Source organism: Syngnathus acus, chromosome 6 (genome assembly GCF_901709675.1).
Source record: "Syngnathus acus chromosome 6, fSynAcu1.2, whole genome shotgun sequence".
In the NCBI taxonomy this organism is placed as follows: Eukaryota; Metazoa; Chordata; class Actinopteri; order Syngnathiformes; family Syngnathidae; genus Syngnathus; species Syngnathus acus.
Window position 1 is genome coordinate 1,932,216 of NC_051092.1, and position 16,688 is coordinate 1,948,903.

The window sequence follows — 16,688 nt, forward strand, 5'->3', positions numbered from 1 at the left end:
CCTAATAGGAGGAAGTATGGGCGAAAAAGTGTTTCTTTTGACGATTTTGTATTTGTAGTTAAAAATTTAAAGCATAATAATATCCATCATATATTATATGTCTATATATAATATACAGATAGAGATATGAGATAGAGGGCTAGCTAGCTAGATGGCTAAATAGCTTGATAGTCTTACTATATTTAGACGCCATCCTTGGCACAATTACAGCTTAAATGTGAATATGATCTGCAGTGCAGAACTTCAAAAAGTATATTACATTGCACATGGTGGAAATTTATACTCCAAGTAAGCGATTAACATGCCCCCCCTGAGTGTCATCTAAACCTTGAACTGCTTGATGCTTGCTGGTGCAAGATAAACATTTAACTCTGTATTTGTTTGCTGTATTGTGTTCCAAATAAATATTTGGTATCAAATACAACTTGAGGTCACAAAGGCCTTGTGAAAAGTTTGAGTGACCCAAAGTGTCAAGCTGAGCTTTCGCCACAGGAGATACACACCAAAAGTTTACACTGCGTTGGAAGAGGAAAAAAAGAAAGGGCTCGATTGGTGAATTTTTTTCAACCAGGAGAGGTGGTACTTTAAAGACATCCTGTTTTTCCAAATATAAATACGGTGGGAGGCATACAGTGTATGGCGCACTTGGGAACTGTCTGGATCAGACTTCAGTGAAGCCATGATCATACGCTGGAGCGCCATCTCATTTGTGGGACTAGCGCTGCTATGGTGCTTCACTTGGACAAAAGTTGGAGCTTGGTTGCCACCTGGACTGGAAGAGAGTCGACCAGAACTGCCTTACATTCACCCTTACGATCTGCGAAAAACACCTTATCGAAGTCCATCTCCGAGGCCTTCATCCCCCCAACCATCTCAGCAAGGACCACCTGCCTCCTCAGACGGTGTACTTCCACCTTACATGGCTGCAGAGGCAAGTTCTCCTTTTTTAAACTCCGAAAAACCAAATGTTCTTCCATGGCTATTTTTCAAACCTCCAGAATCGCAAAATCCTCCACCACCTTCTGAAGGCCAGCCAGATCCACCAGGATCTGGTTCGTATGTCTACTTCAGACCCCCCAATCAGCCGACGCCACCAATTTCGAGACATTCTTCATCTGTGGACTCTTCATTGGAGAAGCCTCCTGGCCTGGGCTATGGGCCTTGGCTTAGTCCTCGTTACCCTGTCACGTACAACCCAGCTGTTCCTGGTTTATCACAGTTGTATCCTCCAGGGCTACAGCCACCAAGGAATCACCGACTGCCCGTTATTTACTACGATTCCCCGTCACGTTTTCAGGGACCCAGTAATCCATCAACCCCAAAACCTGTGGATCAGCTACCAAACTATCCTTCGTTTTCTGGACCATCTGTGATCCAAGGTTCTGAGTCACCTGATAGTTCTTTGTTACCCCCAAAACCTGATAATCCTCCATCTCATGGACTGCCAGGGCGTCAACTTCCCCAGCAATCCGGTAATCCTCCACCTGACCGCTCACCGAAGCCTTCATTTTCTTTACCTGATTATCCTCCAATGTTCCAAATGCCTAGGAGCCTAAATGATCAAACTTCAGAACCACAAAGCGTGCTGCCTCGTGGATTTTATGATCCATATTTTCCGCAGATATCTCAGCCACAGCCTCCTGGAAAACAGATACCAGTCCCTCTCAAACCTGGTGTGAGGGACCCTAACTTCCAGAACTGTGACGTGCCAACAGTCCAAAGAATCCCATGTGGAGGCTTTGGTATTACTGCCACTTTTTGTGAAACCATTAGCTGCTGCTTCGATGGGCGCAATTGTTACTACCCAAAGTACCATATTACAAAGCCACAGCCTCCTGAAAACCAGACACCATTCCCTGTCAAACCTGACCCTAATGCCCAGACTTGTGATGTGCCAAGAGTCCAAAGAATCCCATGTGGAGGCTTTGGTATTACTGCCACTTCTTGTGAAACCATGAGCTGCTGCTTCGATGGCCGCAATTGTTACTACCCAAAGTACCTTATTACAAAGCCACAGCCTCCTGAAAACCAGACACCATTCCCTGTCAAACCTGACCCTAATGCCCAGACTTGTGATGTGCCAGGAGTCCAAAGAATCCCATGTGGAGGCTTTGGTATTACTGCCACTTCTTGTGAAACCATGAGCTGCTGCTTCGATGGCCGCAATTGTTACTACCCAAAGTACCTTATTACAAAGCCACAGCCTCCAGAAAACCAGACACCATTCCCTGTCAAACCTGACCCTAATGCCCAGACTTGTGATGTGCCAGGAGTCCAAAGAATCCCATGTGGAGGCTTTGGTATTACTGCCACTTCTTGTGAAACCATGAGCTGCTGCTTCGATGGCCGCAATTGTTACTACCCAAAGTACCTTATTACAAAGCCACAGCCTCCAGAAAACCAGACACCATTCCCTGTCGAACCTGACCCTAATGCCCAGACTTGTGATGTGCCAAGAGTCCAAAGAATCCCATGTGGAGGCTTTGGTATTACTGCCACTTCTTGTGAAACCATGAGCTGCTGCTTCGATGGCCGCAATTGTTACTACCCAAAGTACCTTATTACAAAGCCACAGCCTCCAGAAAACCAGACACCATTCCCTGTCAAACCTGACCCTAATGCCCAGACTTGTGATGTGCCAAGAGTCCAAAGAATCCCATGTGGAGGCTTTGGTATTACTGCCACTTCTTGTGAAACCATGAGCTGCTGCTTCGATGGCCGCAATTGTTACTACCCAAAGTACCTTATTACAAAGCCACAGCCTCCAGAAAAAGAGACACCATTCCCTGTCAAACCTGGTGTGAGAGACCCTAACTTCGAGAGCTGTGACGTGCCAAGAGTCCAAAGAATCCCATGTGGAGGCTTTGGTATTACTGCCACTTCTTGTAAAACCATGAGCTGCTGCTTCGATGGCCGCAATTGCTACTACCCAAAGTACCATAGTATAAATCCAATAATCACTGACCCTAACCCTTACCAACCTGACCCTAATGCCCAGACTTGTGATGTGCCAAGAGTCCAAAGAATTCCATGTGGCGTCTCTGATATATCTCCCTATGGGTGTGAAGCCATTAGCTGCTGCTACGATGGGCGGGATTGTTACTATGGGAAAAGTGGTACGTAATCCATTTTTTCTTCTTTGTTTATTTCTCCAGTACAGTATATTGATCCATACACGACTAGAGATTGTAGACTTGTAGATCTCAGTGACGTTCAAAAGAGATACATTTTTTGTGCTATCTTCTTAAGATCTTCCCAATTAGCTTGAGTGACCACTAAAAAAAAAATCACGACTGGTGAATACCATTTACTTTCCCATTTGTCATCTCAAACCAATCACGATGTCTTGTTCTTCTAGTGACCATCCAGTGCACCAAAGATGCTCAGTTCATTTTGGTAGTGGCCAGAGACGCCACTCTACCCAATCTAGACATTGGGTCGATTTCAATGTTGGGAGATGGTCCTGAATGCACACAGATTGACTCCAATTCTGCTTTTTCCATCTACCAGTTTCCAGTGAGTTCCTGCGGTACCATCGTTGCGGTAAGATATTTAATGTTTTTCACAACCCACACAAAACCAAACAGGGCTTGTGTGTGTATATATATATATACTTTTTTTTTTTCTCTCTCACAATGTCTTTTTCAGGAGGTGGCTGGTAAAATCATCTATGAGAATAGGATGACCTCCTCTTATGAAGTTGGAGTGGGGCCACGAGGTGCCATAACCAGGGACAGCAGCTTTGAGTAAGGTGTTATCTTCAAATATTTACAGATATCTGGTATTGGGAGTCAAATTTAGGATGAAACTAAAATGTAATGTTACTTTTACAACTTAATTTGAACTTTGGAACATCTCACACTTTTGATGGTTTCATGTTTTTGTACTTTTGCACAGCTTGTTGTTGTCTAACAAGGAGCTGAATTGCAAAATTCACCAAAAAAGTTTTAAACCACGAATAATCCTATTCTGTGTAAATGTATTTTTTTCCCCTTTACATTCTTGTTAGACAAAACCTAACCCTTACCCGAAATTCAGAACTCAGATCAAGTTAACCTATTTTAGTGTGTCACCAAAAGTCCAATATCCCAACCATTTTGTTAAACCCTTTTAAACGGAATGCTCTCTAACATCCCCCTTTCTTTTTTCCAGTTTACTCTTCCAGTGTCGATACAGCAGCACCAGTTTGGTGGAGAGTATGATTGCAGAAATGCTACCATTGCGGAGTTCTCCTTTCTCAGTCGCTGCTTTGGGTCCCATCAACGTGCGGCTGAAGTTGGGTAATGGACAATGTTTCACGCAGGGTTGTAATGAAGGTACGTGCACCGACGTCTGGTACCCTGCTTCGTTTGGAAACAAAATGTCATGAGTATGTCTCTTGCAGAGGATGTGGCCTACAACTCTTTCTATACGGAGTTTGACTACCCTGTGAACAAAATCTTGAGGGACAACGTGTATGTGGAGGTTCAACTTATGGACAGGACTGATCCCAATCTTGTCCTGAACCTTGGGCGCTGTTGGACCACCACCACTGCCAATCCGCATAGCGATCCTCAGTGGGACATTATCGTCAACGGGTAACAGCGAAACCTATTTACATGTTCCCCGGTTGACATTTTAATCTGCTCAATGTGGTGAGGAACTTTTCAATTTACCGTTTTTTTCCATGTATAATGCGCCCCCATGTATAATACGCACCCTAAAAATGGCATGTTGATGCTGGAAAAAAGCCTGTACCCATGTATAATACGCACCCAAATTTTGACTCTTACTTAAGTCCGTAAACGTAAAATTATTTCAGAAAAAAGATCATCTTTGGGAACAACCGGATGTTATTCTGCCGGTCAGTATCACTGCGCATGCGCTAGCAAACTCAATAGCGAGGAAATGTTTCGGATTAGTGTAGGGTACATTGTGACAGCAAACGAGCAGGTGATCGAGCAAGCGTCTGATACGAGAGCATTGTGTTCGTATGGAGCGTGTTTGAAGTGAACAGCAGAGAAGAAAGCGCATCTGTAATGGCGGCCTCCGTATGATATCCAGATTAAAAAAAAATAATAAAAATTGTACCCATGTATAATGCGCACCCCAGATTTTAGGACAATAAATTAGTTAAATTTTGCGCATTATACATGGGAAAAAACGGTAATTGATTTCTGACTCAAAGTTCATAAAAGATGCAACTGATGAAATTAAGAAAAGGAATTAAAGCTAGCAAAATAGTTTATAATACATGGTCAAGAACGACATGGCTACCGACGATAACGGAGGATGTAAAATCACGATCACTACATCTTTCCGATGTCTAAGTCTAAATGCATATGTGTAATATTTCAATATCTTGTTCAGCAATTGGAAAATTTTATTGTATGCAACTGCAATGTTTTCATAGGTAGCGTTCTTACATTTTAAATATGATTTTAAAGTAGCCTTTTTTAGGAGAGGGGTGGGGGGGGCTCCTGAGGGGTGGACAATGACACAAGTGGACATTTTATACAAGTACGTTGATGTGAACATATATTTTTCATAATACCGACATTTATAGTGGCTTTTTTAAATGACTGAACGTTGATGAATCCAAAGAGTTTCCACGCTGTACCTGATATTTAACTGTGACTGAGTGGACATGGTAATCTTGACAACATCCAGCTAAGACATAATGGAAAATTACAAACAACATTGCTTGTCAATATTTACTTTGCAATCAGCCACTGTTTCAGCCTCCGCTGACGAATGATCAAATGATGCTCGTAATATCAACGAAAACATTGGAGGCTTTGTTATAGGTAGTTTTTCTAGTAATGCAAAATAGTCAATGTTTATGTAAAAGGGATATAAATAATTAAAACGACTCATTATATTAATTAAATAAATACATACTACATAAGCACATAAATAAATAAATAAATGAATAAATGAATAAAACCATACTGTATTATATTGGATAAACTTTCGGGTGTAAAATATTTCTTCCTGCAGGTGTCCAAACGTTGACGATCGCTACATAGCTACCCCGGTTGCTGTCTTCCCTGGCGACGGTGTGAAGTTCCCGGGTCACCACAGGCGCTTTATATTCAAAATGTTAACCTTTGTTGACCACAACTCACTGCAACCCCGGAGTGAACAGGTAATGCACAATCCACATCAAAAAAAATTAGCATTAACATGACTGGATGTTTGTTCTAATAAAAAAAAATTCCCCAGGTGTACATTCACTGTAGCACATCTGTGTGTAACATGGCTTCTGGCCAATCCTGTGAGCCTCGATGTTACAGGACGAGTAAGCAATTTCTTTACAAGATGCAAAATGTCTTCAGGTTGTTTATGATTCTCAACAATATTTGGATTTCTGTCTGTTTGTTCAGAGAGAGATGTGTCATCTGTGAGCCAGATGAAGGCGGAAACAAGGACTGTGGTTTCTGCTGGACCTCTGATTATGGTCAAACCCTGGACAGGACATAGAAGATATGGCAATTTGCTACAACCTTTTGAAAAAAATGCATTGTCTCGTGATTAGTGGCACAGGACGACCAGTCTTATGTGTTTTTTTTCCCCCACATTGTGTCTCTGGTAATGATTTCCTGTAATCATAATGTTCAACACAGGACCGATGCACACGCCGATTTTTAAACGAGGTGAGTTCGATGAACAGCTCAAAGGATTTTAATAAGGCCAAAAGAAACGCTGTGATGGTTTCACTAGCAGATGAAAATAAATCCAGTGTTTCCCATCTTTACTTTGCCAAGGAACCAATGTTACATTATAAAATATGATTACCAAACAAAAATATTACTGCAATAATTAATTAACACATTGTGATGGCCCCATGTAGATACACAGGTTTATCGTACCTATTCCGATTAATGGAAGCACATTTAATTGTTTGGCCTGACACTAGCATAGAAAAATGAACAAAGCTGTATCTGTAATTCATTCATAATAACTTGAGTGAAATTGGATCATTCTTTTGGGGAATCACGTAATAATAATAATGTAATTTTATAAGCTGCAATAAAGGATTTGTATAAAACTGACTTTGTTGTTGTATTGGCGACTGCATAATAATATTTGTGATGTAAAAACACTTCATGCACAAATAAGGTTCAGCATTTGTCAGTGATTTCACATTTGGATATTCTTAATTACACAATATGCCACTTATATCATTTCTTTGGTCAATTGTCCTCTTGCCAAAAGTAAGATGGGATCAGTTTCACCTCACCTATGACACAAATAGGGACGAAAACACAAAACAGATGTCTGGAAAGGGGATTATGCTTTGGTTTTGTATAGCATGCACTCAAAATTAATGCAGGCTTTCATGCAATGTGATCTTATGAGGTCATAAGAAATACTTATGTAAAGGTACTTCAACACTTCTTGTGTGTAGTGATTCAAAAATGATTCATATTGTATAAAATGCACCTTCATTTTTAGCAACAGGTAGAACATTTAAATGCTCTACCACTAGATGGCAGAAGGCACAATTAACCTCTGCCCAGATTTCACATTATGTGAAAACATTTGTATGTAAACTGAAAGAAGATTATTGCATTGTAAAGATACACTTTCTGTGACATTTTTGGTAAGACATGAACATTTTCAAATGTAAAATATGTGCCTTAGCTCAACAAAAACTATATGATCAGAACAACATGGAATCCTCCGTGCCCCTGCAGGAATGACAAACCCCCGCAGTGACGTCAATGTGCTGCACTAGCGGTAAAACAATAAATATTTAATATAAATATACCCCAAGGTTAGCTTAGCTTCCCACAATTGTTGGAAATACCTCAATTACCTCCTGCTCAAATCTTGTGAGAACAGACTCACAGATTGTATAGCTCACATTTATTTCTGCACAGTGCCCCCCCCCCCCTCCATATCTGATGGCTCCTTTCTGTCCAGTGGAGTTGGATGGTCATTTTGAAGCCAACAAGTCACAGTGACCAGCTGCTCAATGTCCATGGTCACCCCCCGAAGAGAACACTCGTACCCTTGGCAAGGCTTTTGGCTAGCCATCTGCCTGATAACTTTCATAGCAGATCTAAAAGGGTTCCTTTTAAATAGATGTATTTACAAATTCTTTGGTATGAATCAAATTTTATATTCACTATACATTTTACACTTGTCATAAAGTATCCTCGCAAAAGATTTTTTTTTCCTTACACAAAATGTCAACTTGTTTAATAATTAACTGATGCACCATTGAGGTCAATAGATTTAGAAAAGATTCAAATTGAAATAGAAAACTGTATAAACTTGCTCACAGTCAACATTAGCTCAGTCTGTGGGGACTTGGAGTTAGAGGGCATTGGGTTTTATTCCTACTGGGGACAGAAATGTAAAAAATGACATTTTGTTGTAGGATGCTACTTTGCTACACTTCAATGTGTGGGGGGCAACACAATGTATTCTATAATCAGTGTGTGTAGTGACTATTACTACCAGAGTATAATCAGATTAGACGATTAAAATGCAAAAACAAAAAATCTCCAAACAAGTGAATCTTGGAATTAATTTAAGACTATTGGTCAATCTAATTTTCAAAAGATATTCTGAAAGATTCTTTCAGGGGTGTCAAACTCCTTTTTTTCGCGTGCCGCATTGTAGTCATAGCTTCTTTCGGAGGGCCATTATGACTGTCAACCCAAATAAATGTATGAGCACCTCATATTATATCCAGTAAAAGCTACAAAACAAACTGACAAATAACTCGTCTTCAAATCAGACGAGTAAAAACTGGTCAAATATGAAGAAAAAAAAGATATTAAAACTGTAGACAATTTGCAATACTCGTAATGACACACGAATTTGATGCACAATTGGTCTTCGCGGGCCACATAAAATGATGTGGCGGGCCGTATCTGGCCCCCGGGCCTTGAGTTTGACACTAGTGTGATAGAAGCTTGCGTATATTGGTTCAAGCTAAAGATCGATACCACCGATGCTGCGGTTGGCAACAAACATGGTTCACAAAGACCTTTGAAAAGGTTTTTGTGACATCAATACTGCTCGTAACGTAATGTCACAATGCCACTCATCACCTTGCAAGACCTTGACGAGCTTCCAAAAAAGCTTCTAAAACAGCCCAGCTAAAAAAACACCAAACAAGAAAAAAAAATCGGATTACATAAAAAAAGCCCTTAACCCTTAGAGTGGCCATTGACAAAAACAACCTCAATTTCAGGAGGTGTGGTTGTGAAAAGTCATCGGTTCTAGTTCCGTATAAATGCATCAGCTCACATAGGCGGGCCACTTGGGGACAGTCCAGGTCCAACCAGAGTGAAACCATGGCAGACCACAGGGGTGTTACCTTCTTTGTGGCGTTAATGCTGCTGGTATGTTTTACAAGGACCGGGGTAAAGGCATGGTATACTCATACAAGACCTACGTTTTCAACGGGTCCCGTGTATTTTACTGATGACCCCGTTCCAAACAAACCGTTGGATCCTACACATCTGGAGTTATCTAGTCCTCCTCTCATCGTTCCTCCTCTAGGCCAGAATGCCAAAAATCCTGGATGGACAAATGCTGGTCAAAATCCTGGAGGGCAGAATCCTACGAGAAATCCTGGAGGCCAGATTCCTGTTAGGCCTGTTTCCCCGGGACAGAATCCTGTTCAAATTCCTGGAGGCCAGGATCCTTTCAAGCCTGTTTCCCCGGGACAGAATCCTGTTCAAATTCCTGGAGGCCAGACTTCTGTCAACCCTATTCCCCCGGGACCGAATCCTGTTATTTTTGGAGGCCAGATTCCTGTCAACCCTGTTTCCCCAGGACGGAATCCTGTTGAAATTCCTGGACACCAGAATCCTGTCGACCCTGTTTCTCCGGGACAGAATCCTGTTCGAATTCCGGGAAGCCAGATTCATGTTAGGCCTGTTTCTCCGGGACAGCAACCTGTTCAAATTCCTGGAGGGCAGAATCCAGGTACATATCCTGGAGGGCAGATGCCTGGAAACAAACCTTACATTCGGGAGTATCAACAAGGGCAGAATACAGGTACATATCCTGGAGGGCAGATGCCTGGAAACAAACCTTACATTCGGGAGTATCAACAAGGGCAGGATCCAGGTATGTATCCTGGAGGGCAGATGCCTGAAAATAAACCTCACAATTGGGAGTCTCAACAAGGGCAGAATCCAGGTATGTATCCTGGAGGGCAGCTGCCTGAAAACAAACCTCACAATTGGGAGTCTCAACAAGGGCAGAATCCAGGTATGTATCCTGGAGGGCAGATGCCTGTAAAGAAACCTCACAATTGGGAGTCTCAACAAGGGCAGAACCCTGTTCCAAATCCTGTTGGACCCGATCCTCCCAGAATTCTTACAGACCAAGGTCCTGTTAGAAATGATTGGATTCATATGCCAGGGCAGATTCCAGGTCAAAATCCTTCATGGCAGATTCCTGGTCAAAATCCTTCATGGCAGATTCCTGGTCAAAATCCTTTCAGGCTGATTCCTGGTCAAAATCCTTCAGGGCAGATTCCTGGTCAAAATCCTTCATGGCAGATTCCTGGTCAAAATGCTTTGAGGCTGATTCCTGGTCAAAATCCTTCAGGGCAGATTCCTGGTCAAAATCATTTGAGGCTGATTCCTGGTCAAAATCCTTCAGGGCAGATTCCTGGTCAAAATCCTTCAGGGCAGATTCCTGGTCAAAATCCTTCAGGGCAGATTCCTGGTCGAAATCCTTTCAGGCTGATTCCTGGTCAAAATCCTTCAGGGCAGTTTCCTGGTCAAAATCCTTCAGGGCAGTTTCCTGGTCAAAATCCTTCAGGGCAGTTTCCTGGTCAAAATCCTTCAGGGCTGATTCCTGGTCAAAATCCTTCAGGGCTGATTCCTGGTCGAAATCCTTTCAGGCTGATTCCTGGTCAAAATCCTTCAGGGCAGATTCCTGGTCAAAATCCTTCAGGGCAGTTTCCTGGTCAAAATCCTTCAGGGCAGATTCCTGGTCAAAATCCTTCAGGGCAGTTTCCTGGTCAAAATCCTTCGGGGCAGATTCTTGGTCAAAATCCTTCAGGGCAGTTTCCTGGTCAAAATCCTTCAGGGCAGATTCCTGGTCGAAATCCTTCAGGGCAGTTTCCTGGTCAAAATCCTTCAGGGCAGTTTCCTGGTCAAAATCCTTCAGGGCAGTTTCCTGGTCAAAATCCTTCAGGGCAGATTCCTGGTCGAAATCCTTCAGGGCAGATTCCTGGTCGAAATCCTTCAGGGCAGATTCCTGGTCAAAATCCTTCAGGGCAGATTCCTGGTCAAAATCCTTCAGGGCAGATTCCTGGTCAAAATCCTTCAGGGGGAGATCCTGTTAATCCTCAACCTTTCCCAATTTATTACCCTATAAAGGGTGTTTTCGCTTTTGACCAACACCAACAAACGAAGAACCCCACGAACCCCGAACCCCAGCACCCTACACCTGTCAATATCTGCGATGTGTATCCTAATACTCGAGTCCCATGCGGACCTTCAGATATCTCTGCGACGGATTGTGAAGTTCTTAACTGCTGCTATAACGAAGGCATTTGCTACTTTGGGAAGATGGGTGAGCTTCTGAGGATCTTACAATCAAGCTAACTTATTTGTCCTCTGTATAATCACAATGAAAAATACATGATGTATCTCATTGCTTTTGTGTCCTCGTAGTGACTGTCCAATGCACCAAGGATGGTCAGTTTATTGTGGTCGTGGCCAGACATGCCACTTTACCCAACATCGACCTTGAAACCATCTCAATGTTGGGAGATGGTCCTGGCTGCACCAGTACTGACTCAAATTCTGCCTTTGCCATCTACCAGTTTCCCGTGACCACTTGTGGCACTGTTGTGGCTGTAAGATCCGAATTTTCAAACCACGAAAAAAATAATACTCAAGTCCAGGTGAATATTTGCTGAGAAACATCTTCTTGCAGGAGGAGCCTGGTCAGATAATCTATGAGAATAGGATGACCTCATCATATGAAGTGGCAATGGGACCTATGGGTGCCATAACCAGGGACAGTAGCTATGAGTAAGCAATTATGATTCCTGTCAAATGAAATCCTCTAAGGATTAACCTGGTGTAATTGTTCTTTTCAGTTTACTCTTCCAGTGTCGATACACGACTACTTCAATCGAGACTACTTCCTCTATTGTAACTACGGTTGTGGAAGTTCTACAATTAGAGCTGCCTCCTATATCAGTGTCTGCTATGGGTCCCATCAACGTGCATCTGAGGTTGGGTAAAGCAAAATGCATCGTGAAGGGTTGTAATGAAGGTATGTGCATGTACGACCGGCACCTTGCTTTGTTTGGAGATAGAATGGCATGAGTATGTCTCTTTGTACCCGCAGAGGACGTGGCCTACAACTCGTACTATATGGAGTCGGACTATCCTGTGACCAGAATCTTGAGGGATCCTGTGTATGTGGAGGTTCATCTCATGGATAGGACTGACCCCAACATTGTCCTTAACCTTGGGCGCTGTTGGACCACCACTAATGCAAATCCTCACAGCGTGCCTCAGTGGGACCTTATCATTGATGGGTAAAATCATTTGAGCAAAATTCATATTGTAGATAGTTGGGTTGACTGACTGACTAACTGGTTGAGAGAGTTTAGTGAACACAAAGACCTTGTTAATTCTCGGTTCTTTCTCCAGGTGTCCTAACAGGGACGATCGCTACAGGTCCACTCTGGTTCCAGTTGGTTCCCACTCTGGTGTGGACTTCCCAAGTCATTACAGGCGTTTCATTTTCCAAATGTTTACCTTTGTGGACCCCAACTCACTAGAGCCCCAAAAGGAACAAGTAAGTACAGCCAACAAAACTTCTTGGAATTGTTGACAGAGCTTTAAAGGGTTTTGACCGTGTCACAGTGACAGTGACCAGAGTCTCTTCAAACACAGCGAAAGACACACACAGTGTTATTTTGTGCTGCAACAGTTGGCAGTGAATGGCACATATCAATCTGCACTGCTCTCCTTGTCCAGGTGTACATTCACTGCAGTACATCGATCTGCAACGCTGCATCTGGCTTCCCTTGTGAGCCAAATTGCTTCACTCGAAAAAGTAAGGGATTTCTCTTTATGTATTTATAATTTGGAATGTAGCACTTGAGCTAACCGTACTTTTTATTTTGATAAAGGGAGAAACGTGAAAGATGTGGGCAAGAAGCTGACAGAATCAAGGATTGTGGTCTCCGCTGGACCTGTGCAGGTGGTTGGCCCCAAAGAGTAAACAGCTCAGTTGCATACGTTGACATTTCATTCAAATAACATATTGGTAGCAAGTTACCTGACTTTAAATATATCTTGCAATGAGTGAAATGGATTCCGCAAATGCTTGTAAGCAAACAATATTAAAAAGTGCTTTTATGTGCTATGAATACTTATATTTTGTGTCCCACAATACTTTTTGTAAATATATCGAACAGTTGTAATTGAGCTGATTTGACTCGTCTATCTTTTATAACAAAACTGCCAAGAAAAATAACAAAACATGAACACAAAGCATTTTTTTTTCATGCTAAGATAATAAAAGGCTGCCTTTGCTCCACCCAAACATTTGTCACTTTGCAAATGAAGCTATCCCGACTATCTGTATCTAAGATATATATAAATAAAAGCTTGTAATGTTTCTTCTGCATCTCACACTCACACAATACGTCACAATTGATTGTATTATTTACAATTTCTTTATTCAAAGGTAGTCAGAAGAGTTTTACTAACATGACAAGTTAACACTTTACAGATAATTGCCATAATAATAAAAAAAATGCATTCACGTCTCATGAGTAAACATGAACGACGACCCTGAAAGCCAAACTTGAGGCGCTGGTACATTTGAGTTCAGTGTTGGTTTGACATTCAAATGTTGATTTTAAATCTGATTTCAGCTCTTCAGATATATTTGTGGATCTTTTTAGGGGGGGGGGAGTGAACTTAGATTCCTCACCAAAAGTTGGGGGTGAATAAAACAAACACCTTGATGACTTTTCAGGTGTGCTTTACGCTCTCGTAAGATTTGAACGCACACATCAACACATCTTGCTGAGCACGGACAAGAAGCTGGTCAAATTTAATTCATCTGTAGAGCTAATAAAGTTTAGTTGCCTCAAAAATTTGCCGGAATGTTTTTTTTTTTTTTAATTGGGAGTGCATGACTTGATATAAGTAAACAAATTGAACAAAAAATGTGATGCTCAATTATTATAGAATGGTATTCCTGGCCGATTGTCTCGCTGGTGATACTCAAGTGCATTTAGGGCTTGGCTTGTGCAGCCCGCAGTGAAAACAGTCCTGAGGCTTGTAATCAAAATCAGACACGGACATTTTATTGGACCACTTGACGCACAGGTGAGAAGGGAAATGTTCCTCACAGAAAAAATAAGTGCAGTCTCTTATTTGGAGTTTCTGAACACGTCATTATCTTGACCAGTATGCGAATATAAACAGCAAAGAACACATTCACATCGATTGTTTGAGTCCCGTGTTGCTTATCACCTCCTGCTGCGACCCGGCAAGCGAACTCACACCGGCAGTGTGCTTTTAATTTCCTCTCCTCAGTCGGACTTGTCCTTCTTTTTGCCTCCTCCGATTGGAACTTTGCTGACCACGGCAGAACCGACGGCCGTCACGCCGCCGGCGACGGCGGACACTCCTCCTTTGATTAAGCCCACGCCGGCGGCAGGCGCGGCGGCCACCGTGCTGGCGGCCGTCTTGGTGAGATCCAGGCTTTTTCCTCCTATCCAGGACAAGGTGCCCACGGTAGCTCCTAAAGCCCCCTTGGTGGCGCCATACATGCCCCCCGCCACCCTGCCCAGAATGCCCGTCTGAGTCGGTGGGTGTTCTTTGAGGGGGTCTGGTGGATAAACGCGACATGTCACTGAAATCCAGCTGTGAGGCCAAGAAAGATCTTCTCTGCTCTCCAAATCTAATATTTGTTCGACGGATTGAAATTATAGCTTGTTTATTTCATAGAATTTTTGGAGGCGTCAAATCCAAGTTCTGAAAGTAAAAACACCGCCATAATTTGGTTTTAGCAAAAGGTGCTTCCACTCAACAGAGCTGGCATGTAAATATGTGTTTTTACTTTGGTCTATACTGCATTATATTTATGTTCCTTTATTTTTTGTAACCACCCTTGTAACAAAAAGGGGGAAAAAAGAAGTGCATTTTCATTCATTTCAGGTTGGAAACAGGATCACAGAAGCAATTAAGTTATAGCTTATTTGTTTTTTGGCAGTCTGGATGCCATTTGGCCCCATAGTCAGTGTTGGTACTTCAATAAAAATCAGATTTGTGGAAGGACACTCAAAAATTGCTGTTAGTCATCTCAAGTAAGACGTACCATGCAGTTAGAACATGCTTTTTCAACTTCATTCGAAATGTATCCCAATTGAATTCATAATTATATAGCCCAGCACAATATAGTCTTTATTCACTGACCTGAATCTCCTGACTCATCGAGGTTAGCAGGTGCGCCCTCAAGCACCTGCTCGGCTTCACTCATCTCTGTGGGGCAATCATGGAGATAATGATAAACATATCAATGAAAAATCAAGGAGCAAACAGTCACAAGAATAGACCACAGAGGCATTTTTTTTTGTGGGGACAAACTTTGAAATCATATTTACGGCCCAGAGTGGATGTTTATATGATATATCCCAGACAACTAACTATTCTGAGGATTAATTCGTTTCGTTCTACCGATGTGCATTAATTCTAAACAACTGTGCAGAATAACAAAAACCATAGGCGTGGATTAAAAAAATAGATGTCAATGACTTGGAATGCTTCATCAAAATGTTTTTAAAAGTACTGGACGCATAAATAAAGCGTTTTCTTTCGGGTGTTGGTGCTGCTCATCTCAAAACAAGGTAGACCTGTTCACTGCAAATATAAATGCCAGCAGGACTTATAAATTGGAACGAGGTGTGGAATCGCGGCAGGCGGGCCATTTAAAGAAAAACAACATCGCTGGCAATAAAGCAGGACACGCCTTTACATGTTGACATATGTCGAGCGGCTACGTGGCAGCGAGGATTAAAGACGATTATTGGGGGCAGCATCGCAAGCTAGCAAAGCGGCTAAAACCCACGAGAGCTAACTTTGGTTAACTTTACGTCAACTGAAACAGAAACCACCTCCAATGCCCGAATTCGTGTTTATAAAGAACATAAACGCGACATTTTTAATATCATTTTACAATTTTATATCGCTGTAGGAAATCCATGTTTCTTTCGCCTTCTCTCGAATATTCTAGGTCACACACGTCACTTCTCTCCTGGTGAACCACATCCCCTCACCATCAACTTGAGTAAAAACTCATGGAATATATAAATATATCTAGATGTTTTTTTTTCCCTCTCCATTTTTCATACTACAAATTTCTTTCAAGTTTTAGCGTGCTTTACACAAACTGACGGTTTCAGGAGCAGCGGCTGTTATTGCTGACATCTTGTCACGAACTCCAATAAGTTGACAATATGGCAACTTACCTTCTTTTTTTACACCCTTCAACACAAAGGGTCGAGTCCGAATACTGTGCTAAAATAACAAATTAGGCGTAAATGGGTGTGATTGTCGACGGAAAAACTGGCTTGTACCAGTAGGTTGTTTTTTTTCTAGGGAATAAGATAATGCTCCGCCCCCTTGTGTGCGTGCGTATTTTTCTTCTATCGCTAGCGTACATTTGTCATACGATTTAGTTCTATTAAA

At 42.1% G+C, this 16,688-nt stretch overlaps 4 protein-coding genes across 8 annotated transcripts; 3 read left to right on the forward strand and 1 right to left on the reverse strand.

Annotated features, from left to right (window-relative positions):
• Positions 1 to 549: 549 nt before the first annotated feature.
• LOC119123898 (extensin-like) lies at positions 550 to 2,427 on the forward strand. Its single transcript, XM_037253281.1, has 3 exons — positions 550 to 1,742; positions 1,929 to 2,300; positions 2,369 to 2,427. Exons 1-3 carry the CDS (start codon positions 680 to 682, stop codon positions 2,425 to 2,427), a joined length of 1,494 nt encoding a protein of 497 aa, XP_037109176.1. The 5' UTR covers positions 550 to 679.
• A 179-nt stretch (positions 2,428 to 2,606) lies between these two features.
• On the forward strand, positions 2,607 to 7,034 carry LOC119123917 (zona pellucida sperm-binding protein 4-like). Its single transcript, XM_037253313.1, has 8 exons — positions 2,607 to 3,116; positions 3,359 to 3,543; positions 3,649 to 3,746; positions 4,153 to 4,316; positions 4,385 to 4,577; positions 5,980 to 6,127; positions 6,205 to 6,280; positions 6,366 to 7,034. Exons 1-8 carry the CDS (start codon positions 2,699 to 2,701, stop codon positions 6,515 to 6,517), a joined length of 1,434 nt encoding a protein of 477 aa, XP_037109208.1. The 5' UTR covers positions 2,607 to 2,698; the 3' UTR covers positions 6,518 to 7,034.
• Positions 7,035 to 9,238: 2,204 nt separating this feature from the next.
• LOC119123915 (glutenin, high molecular weight subunit DX5-like) lies at positions 9,239 to 13,444 on the forward strand. Of its 5 annotated transcripts, XM_037253309.1 has the most exons (11): positions 9,239 to 9,930; positions 10,003 to 10,480; positions 10,589 to 10,642; positions 10,697 to 11,535; positions 11,637 to 11,821; positions 11,902 to 11,999; positions 12,068 to 12,246; positions 12,322 to 12,514; positions 12,630 to 12,777; positions 12,960 to 13,038; positions 13,115 to 13,444. In XM_037253309.1, exons 1-11 carry the CDS (start codon positions 9,294 to 9,296, stop codon positions 13,204 to 13,206), a joined length of 2,982 nt encoding a protein of 993 aa, XP_037109204.1. In that variant the 5' UTR covers positions 9,239 to 9,293; the 3' UTR covers positions 13,207 to 13,444. The 5 variants fall into 5 exon arrangements, with proteins under 5 accessions (XP_037109204.1, XP_037109202.1, XP_037109201.1 ...); XM_037253307.1 differs by having other exon boundaries at positions 10,003 to 10,518; positions 10,627 to 11,535; XM_037253306.1 differs by having other exon boundaries at positions 10,589 to 11,535.
• A 203-nt stretch (positions 13,445 to 13,647) lies between these two features.
• On the reverse strand, positions 13,648 to 16,622 carry tmem263 (transmembrane protein 263). The gene is made up of 3 exons (XM_037253316.1): positions 16,469 to 16,622; positions 15,417 to 15,482; positions 13,648 to 14,829 (listed from the first exon to the last, which is right to left on the reverse strand). The coding sequence occupies exons 2-3, from the start codon at positions 15,478 to 15,480 to the stop codon at positions 14,531 to 14,533; spliced, it is 363 nt and encodes a 120-aa protein (XP_037109211.1). The 5' UTR covers positions 15,481 to 15,482; positions 16,469 to 16,622; the 3' UTR covers positions 13,648 to 14,530.
• Positions 16,623 to 16,688: the final 66 nt, after the last annotated feature.

Coding starts and splice junctions, on each gene's coding strand:
- LOC119123915 (XM_037253307.1), top strand. CDS start 9,294: ATGGCAGACCACAGGGGTGTTACCTTCTTTGTGGCGTTAATGCTGCTG. Junction 10,519..10,626: donor TCCTTCATGGCAGATTCCTG/GTCAAAATGCTT, acceptor GGCAGATTCCTG/GTCAAAATCCTTCAGGGCAG. Junction 11,536..11,636: donor TTGCTACTTTGGGAAGATGG/GTGAGCTTCTGA, acceptor GTGTCCTCGTAG/TGACTGTCCAATGCACCAAG.
- tmem263 (XM_037253316.1), bottom strand. CDS start 15,480: ATGAGTGAAGCCGAGCAGGTGCTTGAGGGCGCACCTGCTAACCTCGAT. Junction 14,830..15,416: donor CGATGAGTCAGGAGATTCAG/GTCAGTGAATAA, acceptor TTTATCCACCAG/ACCCCCTCAAAGAACACCCA.
- LOC119123917 (XM_037253313.1), top strand. CDS start 2,699: ATGAGCTGCTGCTTCGATGGCCGCAATTGTTACTACCCAAAGTACCTT. Junction 3,117..3,358: donor TTGTTACTATGGGAAAAGTG/GTACGTAATCCA, acceptor TTGTTCTTCTAG/TGACCATCCAGTGCACCAAA. Junction 4,317..4,384: donor CACGCAGGGTTGTAATGAAG/GTACGTGCACCG, acceptor TGTCTCTTGCAG/AGGATGTGGCCTACAACTCT.
- LOC119123898 (XM_037253281.1), top strand. CDS start 680: ATGATCATACGCTGGAGCGCCATCTCATTTGTGGGACTAGCGCTGCTA. Junction 1,743..1,928: donor AATCCCATGTGGAGGCTTTG/GTATTACTGCCA, acceptor GTGGAGGCTTTG/GTATTACTGCCACTTCTTGT. Junction 2,301..2,368: donor AATCCCATGTGGAGGCTTTG/GTATTACTGCCA, acceptor TACTACCCAAAG/TACCTTATTACAAAGCCACA.